Raw genomic sequence first — 11,241 nt, 5'->3', positions numbered from 1 at the left:
ATGATGGCGATAAAAATCCATAATGTCAGTTGCCTTGTGGCAATCAACAACCATTTCACATTATGCTTGCATCTTAAGGTTTGCGGCCAAAAAACAGATTTGCCTGCGTCTCATTAAAATAACGAATGCAGTCCGAATGGATCTGCAATGATTCACTGTACGTCACACTAAATCACAGCGCTCTTTGGAGCCAACTGACTATGGCCTCATTACTTTAGACAAAAGTGGGCTTGGAGGAAAAGCTGGGGTGATGTTTTTTTGCTCAGCCATGTTTTTCCCTTTGAAATACTTAAGGCAAAAGAACAGATAGTTGTTTTTTTTTTCCCATTGGTAGCTGAGGAAGGTTGGGTTATATTCACAGTGCAATTCCATATCGATACACACAAACACACAGAACATCAATGTTAGCGTGGGGGAAGAGGAACTGAGCAAATACAAGTGGCATTAACGGAGCAGATTTTAATGAACATGAATCACTGATGAATTGGAAGACTTAAAAATTAAAATAAGCTGTTAAATAATTTAAATATAGATATATTTGAGCTGCTTCAGCAGGGCAAGGAGTTCGAAAAGCAGCATGCTCCCCTCCTCTGTGTTGCAAGACCTTAAGTACTTGTGGTTTGTCTTCTGCAAGTCTTTGTTCTGCAAATTTCACTGCCTTAAGCATAGCAAAAAAAAAATAAACCCCTTTATTTTCACCCTGAATTAACCCGACTAAATATCTCTATACATTAGTTAATTGTAATGCTAATACTTAAGATTAATCTGTTTGGCCTTAAAGAAATCTGAGGATTATACTCAAAACTCTTCAGTGTTTTAGGAATAAATATTAGCTCAAATTTTACTATTGTGAAGGGAAGCTAAGACTACTTAAAAATTAAATGGATAATTTAAAAACTGTATGTATTCATAAATACAAAGAGAAATAATAATTTGGGGTAATGGACAAAAGAATTAAAGTGAATTATTGATTATGGAAAGATTATATGAAGTCTTTGGTGAAAATCCTACTGCAAAACATCTGAAAGAATGGCAAAGATCTCAAATGTATTATTGGTTTCTATAATTGGTTCCATTTTCTCTTATGCACTTATACTTTATTGTAAAGAGAAAGTGCTCAATATTAGGCTATTTTCCCATAAAAGCCGCATGGAAATGTATTTCTAATCTGACCACAAAATATGTTGCATACCCATTTATGTATTTTTTATTTCAGGTGGGAGAAAAACTGACTGAGAAACATTCATGGAATGCCTGATTTAGATGTTATAAATCCCTGAAATTTTCATCTCCCTTTGAATGGAATGCCAAAAGGGATTAAAGACTAAAGACATATCACAAACAAATTTACATTATGAAAATTACTGTAATCAAGAGTCTTTTCTAGCCTTAATCAGGATTAGTGAAAACAACCCCCCCCAACTTTTCTACTGTGCAATACTAATCAAAATCCTATCAAATGACAGAGAACAATATAAAAGCAGTTTTGAATATTGAAAATATTGGTTGGTGTATTTTAGCGTTCTTTAGAAGCACTTTCACTGATTCAGATCAAAGCAATGATTTCTCTGCTGATAACTCACATGGCACGGAAAAAGCACAGGTAAAACAAATTTCAGTGACACTGCAGCGTCCAGCCTCTTGTTTCCAAGAGTCCACTCAAGGAGCACACTTGATGAGCACAATGCTGTGGAAGTGAAACACGGTTTTGTTCTCCTAATTTGTAAACTAAACAATTCCAGCTGTGGCAAACTGGGCTGGAAGTTTGAGGACTGTGAGGACTCAGCCTGGCGGGATGTGCCGCGACTCTCGCTGTCGATGCGCAGGTTCAGGCTGAAAAGCCAAGAAATCATTTAAGTGAGACATTTATCCACCGTGCCCTACACTTTACACATGCTACAAGGCTGATATAATAAAGGTATAAAGCTTGTACACATTTTTCTGGGCCTCTGGAGCCTCTTAAAGGTTGGGTCAGAAAGCACCGCTGTGCCCCAGTGCCAAGCTCTGTCCTGCTGTCACCATTATCACCAACGCTGCCAATTTGCAGAACTGCACAAGGGTTGGGCCCTATGTTCATTTCACCCTGAAAAAGTCTAATGCTCTTATAAAATGGAAATTATAGAAATGTATATGTAAAGATCAATACCAGAAAAATTATCTGAGAACAGAAAGCAATCATTTTCTAAAGTCTTGGAAACAAGTTAGTGTGCAGCAATATTCGGGTATTGTGAGAGAATGCCAAAAAAATCAGTGATATGGATCAAAGGACAAGGAAAGCTTCACAATTCTCACATTTCTTTCCAGAAACTCCAGCTGATTAAACTTTCTGCTGGTATCCGAGGTAGACAGCTGCCTTCTGGGCCCCCCTTCTTCAAACCTGTTGCTTCCCTGTATTTGATTAAAGAACATTTTACCTGGCTGGCTCAATACTGCTAATGTTAAACTGGGCTGGTACAGTGCAAGCTGACAGCAGCTTCCAATCCCCTATGAGTGACATTATATATATTTGTTAGTTAAACCTTCATTTTAGTGACACAAGTTAAAAAACACAACAGACAGAGAAGCAGCATTTCCTCCTTCTGACACTTCTTGCTGCTCAGCCTTGGAGTTCAAAGAAAAACTAAGTGAGGTTAGAAAACAATATATTATATTTAATTTAAAGTTGGCATTATGTTTTCTTCCAAGTATGAACAAATCAGGATAATAAGTACATTAGAACACACGATCTCTGTTTCAGTTCCATCTGAGCATACACAATAAATCCTTCTTGGGGAAATAAAAAAGAGCAGGCATCATAACAGGAACATTTGAGAAGCAAAAAAAATCTTCAATTTTTCTCAAGTCCTCCCTTCATATTCTCTGAAACACCAAATGGATGGAGACACTTAAAACCTTACATGGTACACAAAATATGCCAGAGAAAGGGAAAAACAAATGACAAGTACAGGACTTCATCCTCAGGATAACCACACACATCTGCAAGGCCAGCACTGATGCTTCCCACACACAAATGCAATGGTCAGCTGCTTGTTTATCCCCTCTCAACAAAATCATCTTTGAGAAGAATTAGGCATTCACTTGGTAGCAGTTTCAGCAGCAGCTCAGCACAGTGTGAATCACCCCGGAGCAGATGCCCTCCTGCCCTGAGCTCACAACTGGCTCCACCTCAGCACCAGCTGAATTCCTGCAAGTCCAGGGGGGACAGAAGCAGCTCACAGCACTGAACTTCCAGGTTACCTGAGAAGTTAGTCAACTTTCTTTGAGTTTAATATTGTTTATTGCAGGAAAAGTTACAATTCTTCCTTTTCCCTTTGAATGGAAACCGTTGTACTTTAAGGTTAATTGCCTTTAGTATTGTTTTGATAAATTCTGCACTTGTTTCTAACACCTGGCCTTTTATAGGACTTAAACAGTCAAACTTGCTATTTTTCCTTTCAAAAAAAAAAAAAAAAAGTTTAATGCAGGTGTTTTCTATTTGAAAGTCCTTACTTAGCCTCCTGAGATAATTGAATTCCAAGCAGGCTCTTGAAGAGCTTTCTAAATATTTCAAGGACTCTCAGAAGGTAGAATTTTAAGTTTCTAGGTAGGTATGATACTATGAGCAAGTTTTTACTGACATAAATGAAAGGAAGAGATTTAAAACAATCATGGTACTAAAACCCACAATTCCAAAAATAGCTTGTCTCAGATTGTGAAGAGTTTTTATGCTCTGAAATTAGTAAGACTTCTTTTTTGGACCATAATTATTTGACAAAGAAGCAATTACAAATGCCATTATTTTTAGCCTTAATTTTTAACTAAACCAAACTCAAATTAAATATTCAACTGTTAAATACTTTATTCTCCAACTATTTTAGTTTTGGTGAAAAATGAACAGTTAAGCTAATCTCCATTTAAATATTCTCAATCTTCTTTAATTTTAACCAGAAGAAACATACATCTACTTAAAAATTATAATTCTTTGTTTAACTGGCCCTTTTTTTTTCTCCCCAAATATTTCCTAGCAACAACTTAGTCTGCAAAATTTTGAGTGACCTTTGCTGATCTGCAGTTTCCAGTCATTTTTGCTTCAGTAGGGGTTTTGGTTTGATTTTGCTTCATCAGATATACTTTAAGAGCATTTTCAACATTTTCTTTTACAGAAAAAGATACAAGAGATTAATTGTTCTGTAAAATTACTCTATTTTTTCCCCTTTTTTTTAATTACAGGAAAGAAATGAAGATATAAAAATGGAAGTGAGCAGGAACCAGTTTTAAACATATGTCTTTATGAATAAGGCTTAATCACACACTTCGTTTTCCAAACACAAAAAGTCTTTTGGAAATGTATTAATTAAAATTAAGTGCCATGGACAAGCGCTTCAGAGGGATGGCAGTCCTTTTCAAATTAGCATAACACTAGCGACAGGCATGGAAATTGGTTTAATAACCTTAAATAGTTACACCCCACTCCTAACACAAATGGCCACGGACAGCTCGAGCCCCCGAGGCTGCGACTGTACCAGTTTACGTGGTTGCTCTGACACTGGGTGAGTATTTCCAACCCAAACAGAAAGCACTGAATGCACCTCTATTATTATTATTATTATTATTATTATTATTATTATTATTATTATTTAATTACTAGTGAAGCATACAAGGCACCAAAGCATTGAACAACGTAAACCAGAAAACCAAAGTAACCCAACACAAGCGACACGGAGAACTCCGCCAGCGCGAAACGCACTTCGTAACTTTGTACAAACACAGTCAATTTTGGCAAGAGATCGTTAGCTCAGTCATGATATTGAGTGGCCCAAACCCCAGATGTAGATCTAGGGTCAAGCTGTAGATAGAAGAGAAAACCAGCCAAAGGGATAAGCAGAGTTTTTAAGCGATTTCCTTCCCTGCCATGTTTTCCATGGGGGTGCTCAGAGCTAAGCTCGCTGTTACAATAACCCCAGTTAATACACCACTTTCAGGGCACAGCATTCCCCAGCAAGTGTCAGAATACACAACCTAAACCCCTGCCTGCTTAACTCAGAGTCAGACATAAGCAACGTTTTTTTGTGTGCTCATGAATCAGGAGAAACTGGAGAAAAAATGCAAATCCCTGCTGATAAGAAGATGAATATCCACGAGCTTTTTCCAAGTATTCTGATCATTCCCCTAAGTTCACACAGCTGCTCCTGCCTCATCCATTTCTGCTTTACCTGACTCCAGCAGGGGTTTTGCAGGGACTGCCAGCTGATTTTAGAGACATGTAGGACAGAGAAAGTGGTTATTCATGTCTTTTATTTATTATAAATACATAAATATGGTAAGTCACCTTTTGCTTTGTTTATCATGATGAGCAACGACTTTGGAAAATCATCTGGAAAACTTAACCAAGCTGAGAAACAGGCAAACAGCAAGCATTAGCATACAATCACAGGTTCCTCTCAGTCCAAGAACGGGTTAATTTTTTTAAGAGAGAGAAAAAAAAAAAGCATCTTATTTTGAAGCATCAATTTGTTTTAGCAAAAGTACTGGACTTCCCCCCTCCCGTGAGCTCTGCCCAAACGATTTCCATTTGGATTTGCAGGTGCAGTCCAAACCCATCTGGCTACACAGAACCCCCTCCGCCCATGATTCTGAAACATTGCATAGTTTGCAGCTGGATTTTGCTTCCCCTTCCTCCTTTTAATCTATTTTTAACAGGTCGATCATGCCAAAGCAAATTCACTCAAGTTTCCAGATCTCTCTCCCTCTCTGTTTTTCTATAGTTCTGTTTCAAAACCGCTCAAAAACTTTGTAGCTCAGAGCAAGCGAAAAGCAACATTACGCTCACAATCCACTGACAGGCTGGGAAGGAAATAACTCTACAGATGAAGTTGCATGTGAGGGGGGAACTAAATAAAGTAGAAAGTGGATGTTTTGGGGGGGGGGTCCACGTGAACTGCCAAATATTTCCAAATGAGGAGGGGGGTGGGGGGGTATGTAAGAGAAGAACGAAAAAGAAAACCCGGACTTAACTGATGGAAGGAAGGCAGGGCTGATGGCAGTGGAAAGAAAAGTGCACAGAAAAAAAAAAAAAAAAAAAAAGAAAAAGAAAAAAGAAAACAAAAGAAAACAAAACAAAGAAAACAAAAACCCAAACAACCAAGAAACAAAACCAGCCAACCAACCAAACCAAATAAAAAAAAATAATAATAATAATAAAAAAAAATACTCAAAAGAAAGGAAAAGGCCGAAGAAGGCAGCAGTCAAGGCTTGTCGTTACAGTGTTTGCAGAGGGCGGAGGCGGCTCCTGTGAAGGCAGTGCATTTCTCGGGGCAGCCGGGCACGGCCGCGCCGCCGAAGGGGTACACGGGCGACTGTCCGAAGGGGTTGAGGGTGGCGGGCAGCGGGGCGCTCAGCGCCTGGCCCTGGTTCAGGTAGGCCACCAGCCGCCGCATCTCCTCCAGGGCCTGCGCCTGCATGAGGATGTAGTTCTTGGCCAGGAGCAGCGTGGCGATTTTGGAGAGTTTCCGCACCGAGGGGCTGTGGGCGTAGGGGATGACGGAGCGCAGCCCGTCCAGCGCGTCGTTCAGGTCGTGCATCCGCCGCCGCTCCCGCGCGTTGATGCTGAGGCGCAGCGAGCGCTGCTCCTTGGGCTTCTTGCCCAGGGCTGCCCCCTTCAGCTTCCCCTCTCGCTCGAAGCCCGCGCCGCCCTTCACGCCCGCCTCGAAGCCGTCCTCCTCGTCGCCGCTCTGCTCGCCGCTGCTCTCCGCGGACTTGCCCATCGCCCCGCCGTGGAAGTCCGCCCCGCCGCCCCCCGCGAATGCGCCCCGCGGGCCCTCGGCGCCCCCGCGCACCGCCCCGTAGGCGAAAGCCGAGGGTCCGTAGCCCGGGGCCAGCGCCAGGTACGCCTCGCTGCCCAGCGACTTGAGCTCAGCCATGGCCGGGGATCCCGCTCGGCCGCCGCTGCCTGGGCGCTGAGGAGGAGGAGGAGGCGGCCCCGCCGCTCCGCTCCGCTCGGCGCTGCGCCCGGGCTGGGGGCGGGCAGTGAGCGCGGAACGGCCCCGCCGCACTTATATCGCCGACAGGGGCCGCGGGGACAGCCGCCGCCAATCGCAGGGCAGCCTCCTTCCCTTCCCTTCCCTTCCCTTCCCTTCCCTTCCCTTCCCTTCCCTTCCCTTCCCTTCCCTTCCCTTCCCTTCCCTTCCCTTCCCTTCCCTTCCCTTCCCTTCCCTTCCCTTCCCTTCCCTTCCCTTCCCTTCCCTTCCCTTCCCTTCCCTTCCCTTCCCTTCCCTTCCCTTCCCTTCCCTTCCCTTCCCTTCCCTTCCCTTCCCTTCCCTTCCCTTCCCTTCCCTTCCCTTCCCTTCCCTTCCCTTCCCTTCCCTTCCCTTCCCTTCCCTTCCCTTCCCTTCCCTTCCCTTCCCTTCCCTTCCCTTCCCTTCCCTTCCCTTCCCTTCCCTTCCCTTCCCTTCCCTTCCCTTCCCTTCCCTTCCCTTCCCTTCCCTTCCCTTCCCTTCCCTTCCCTTCCCTTCCCTTCCCTTCCCTTCCCTTCCCTTCCCTTCCCTTCCCTTCCCTTCCCTTCCCTTCCCTTCCCTTCCCTTCCCTTCCCTTCCCTTCCCTTCCCTTCCCTGCGACATTTCCCAGGCAAAGGCCGTGTCTAGCCCCATTTTCTTCAGGGGCTGACAGAGTTCCTCCCTTCCATGTGGCAGGAAAAGTTTAGATCTGTGATGACCCAGCCCTTCTCTGCAGGGACCCTGCGTCCTCCCCAGCTGTGGGTACCAGCAACAGAGCATGACACTGGCACAGGAAACAACCACACCATGGCCTGCAGGGTGGGAGGAATCATCACTGTGACTGGTGGCATCTGACCCACCTCGAAGAGAATCTGAGGCAACCACTGGCAAAGGTGGAGCTCCGTGGAAAAGGACAATCAGGATTTTTAGCCCCATATTCCTGCAGCAAGATGACAACAATGGACTAAACTTTAATTGACAGAAAGAGATCCCAGTTTCTTTCTTTTCTGGAGTTTGGAGGCTGGTTCATATTACTGTGGTTTGTTTTACAGAGTGCATAAGGGCATTCCTGGCTTTCTCCATGGATGGCATGTGCCTGGTCTGCTTGGAAAGGATGGGATGAATCCCGAATCCTGTGCAGTGACACATAGATGCGAGCAGGTGGATATTGCCTGCAGGCAGATGCAACCAGTTGCTGCAGATGCACCTGGCAGTTTATCTGCTGTAGTAAATAGCCTGAGTGTTATGGTGACAGGAGGCTTTTTTCAGAATGTGGTTTGTTTTTCTTAGGCCCTCTCCAAAGTGCAGTTGGCTTCTCCCCTTCCCATCAGCTCCCTGTGTGCTGTGTGCTAACGTGAAATGATGAGCTTGTCTCCCTTCCTTCTCCACACCAGAGCCAGGAGAGCCGAGATGAGCAGTGACATGTTCACCCCAGCCGTGCCAGCAGAGCTGCTGCCTGAATGAGGCTGTTCCCCTGCTCTGAGTGCACATCTGGGAAGTTGTTTCTGCTTTTTGGAGGAGTGGAGCACATAAAACTGGCTCTGTCTGAGCCTGGCATCAGAGTGTGCAGCAGGTTTGTCCGTCATACTTTCCACTGAAGTTCTCTTACCTCAGCTCCAGTGTTTGAATGTTACAATATGGTCACATCTCCCTTTTGCTCCCCTTATCGGGCTTATCCAACCATGAAGACCAATTACTGATTTTAGTAACTTAATTGTTTTATGAGAATTGAACCACTTAGCTACTCCTGGGACAGATCACTCTATATATTCATGGTGACACTATATATCCACTGTGACTTTCAAATGCAAGTGAGCACAGCGTGACTTCTCATTTCTGGAGCCAGTCCCACACTCCAAGTCGTAACAGAGAAATGGAAAGAGTTACCAGAATATCATCACTGGCATAAGTAATTCCCATTAGACAGATGTAGAGGAAATGTTAAAAGCAGGCTTGTCCCCTGCTAGAAATTATTTACTTTTTTGGTAATGTGTTCAGATCTCTCAATGAGAAGGACCAGCGGTGTTATAAAGTTTCAGGAATTCTGGTTGTACAGACATGCTGCAAGTACTGCCAGCTTTCTAAGAATGTCATGTGCATCTAAGTGGGCTGAAAATTAGAAGCAAACACTTCTCACACAGGCTCGCCCATGGTTTATTAAACAGATTAGTTCTTCAAGGGTTATTTCAGCACTGAATGGTAGCTTGGGAGGTGCATCAGCTACAGGAGAACAGAGCAGGAGGATTTGATGCTTTGTATGTAATTGCAAAAGACACAGCTGAGAGAAATAATTTGGAGCCTGTATGAATCTGAAATTTATTTGGGTTTAATGTGCTACCAAAAAGTGCACATGGAAGAATTTGCTTTGGACTTCTCCCTCAAATTGCAACAGTTAATAGGCATCTTCGAAAATACTCAACCTGGTTGCTCACTGAAAATTGAGAAACAGGAATTTAGATTTTGGTGTGTTGGACTATAACATAAAAAAGAAAAAAAAATAGCAGAAAGGAGTGACTCATGTGTAAGACCATGGCAGGAAACAAAATTGTTTCCAAGTGCTTTGGGGGAAAAAAAGGACATATGCAGTAGGAAATAAATCTATCACATGTTGTTGAGTACTTACCAGCTTTAAAGTGGGATTTATTTCTTCCAGTGTTTTACATACCCAAAACTTGTTGTAATTGTTTAATAATTAATAGCAGAATATAATTGCTGTGATTATAACAGGCATTGAAAGTTCCTCAGGGTAGGACCCATACCTTCAGTAAGACTCGAAAAAGTATCAAACATTTTATAAATAACCGGCAGCATCAATGATTTGATTACTGCATTCCCGGCATGTCCCTGCCGGGAGCGGTGCGGGTCTGTCCGTGCCGGGTCTGTCTGTCCCTCCGGGAGCGGTGCGGGTCTGTCCGTGCCGGGTCTGTCTGTCCCTCCGGGAGCGGTGCGGGTCTGTCCGTGCCGGGTCTGTCTGTCCCTGCCGGGAGCGGTGCGGGTCTGTCTGTCCCGGGTCTGTCTGTCCCGGGTCTGTCTGTCCCTCCCGGGAGCGGTGCGGGCTCTGTCTGTCCCGGGTCTGTCTGTCCCGGGTCTGTCTGTCCCTCCCGGGAGCGGTGCGGGTCTGCCTGTCCCGGGTCTGTCTGTCCCTCCGGGAGCGGTGCGGGTCTGTCTGTCCCGGGTCTGTCTGTCCCTCCGGGAGCCGTGCCGGGCTCTGTCTGTCCCCGGGGCCGGGCCGTCGGTCCCGTGCTGACATCTAGCGACCAGCGGAGGGGAGTGGGCACCCCCCGCCCCCCGGCACCCTCCGGCCCCTCGGCATCGAGCCGGAGGTGGGCAAAGCGCTGCAAATCCCGCAGCGACCCCCGAGGCTGAGCGGCACAGTGAGAGCCGGGAGCGCGTTGGGGTCTCGGTGCAATCCCACCCCTGTGCTGTGCACCCCGGGAAACACAGCCCTGCCCACTGCTGCAAGAGTTTGGATCTTATAGCCAGGCAAACACGAGGAGGGTGGAAAGCAAAGAGATGTTCAAGCATTGAAATGTGTGACTGGATCATTTTCTGTGGTGGGATGAGCGGAGTTACTCTGCTGGAAGCTCCCTGGAGCTGCTGGAAGTGGCGGGTGAGTATTTCATCCCCTGTGTGTAGCAGGAAACCAGAACCGTGTAGGAAAAGCACAAGCTGTGGCTGGGTCTGGCTGTTTGGTGGGCAGAGATAAAAACTCCAGGTGGGGAAAGCAGGCAGAGCTCACTCTGGCAGGTGTGTGCCAAAACCACAGGTCTGGACTGGCCAGAGGTCATGGAAGCATGCCAGGAGTGCAACAGGAACTGGAGCTGTTGAAGTGTTTGTGTTTCTGTTGACTCCCTGTTTGTCACTTGTCTGTCACACAGCTGAGGCTTTCCACCCAAAAATTCCTGAGGCATGCAGGAACGTACCAATTTTATCCAGGGAAAGGAAGATCTTATGGCTGAGGCACAGGACTCTGGATATAAGATTCCTATTCTCAGTCCTGCAGCTCACTCAGGTCCTAACGAGGAGTTTGATTCTGCTGATAAAACCTTGCCTGTAGAACTCGTGCTTGTGGTCCTCTTACAGTAATTGTGCATTCATGGTGATATAAAAGGCAGTGAGAGCTTCCATTACTGCTCCTGCAAAGACCACCACAATTCCCACAGCTTTTAAGAGCAGCATGAAGAGTTTCAGTACAACAAAAGGGTCACTCTTGGATTATTCTTCAGACAAAGTGATGACAAAATCAGGCTTTCACCAGCAGTCATCCATT

General features: G+C 45.2%; 1 protein-coding gene across 1 annotated transcript; it reads right to left on the bottom strand.

Annotated features, from left to right (window-relative positions):
- Nucleotides 1-2,630: 2,630 nt before the first annotated feature.
- Nucleotides 2,631-7,080, bottom strand: BHLHE23 (basic helix-loop-helix family member e23). The gene has a single exon (XM_072917109.1). The coding sequence runs from the start codon at nucleotides 6,897-6,899 to the stop codon at nucleotides 6,225-6,227; it is 675 nt and encodes a 224-aa protein (XP_072773210.1). The 5' UTR covers nucleotides 6,900-7,080; the 3' UTR covers nucleotides 2,631-6,224.
- Between the last annotated feature and the right edge of the window lie 4,161 nt (nucleotides 7,081-11,241).

The sequence above is a fragment of the Taeniopygia guttata genome, chromosome 20, assembly GCF_048771995.1.
Source record: "Taeniopygia guttata chromosome 20, bTaeGut7.mat, whole genome shotgun sequence".
Classification (NCBI taxonomy): Eukaryota; Metazoa; Chordata; class Aves; order Passeriformes; family Estrildidae; genus Taeniopygia; species Taeniopygia guttata.
The sequence above is the reverse complement of the archived record's forward strand: the minus strand, read 5'-3'. Positions and strand labels throughout refer to the sequence as shown.

What these genes read in the sequence shown, in the direction of transcription:
- BHLHE23 (XM_072917109.1), bottom strand. Translation starts at nt 6,899, where the DNA reads ATGGCTGAGCTCAAGTCGCTGGGCAGCGAGGCGTACCTGGCGCTGGCC.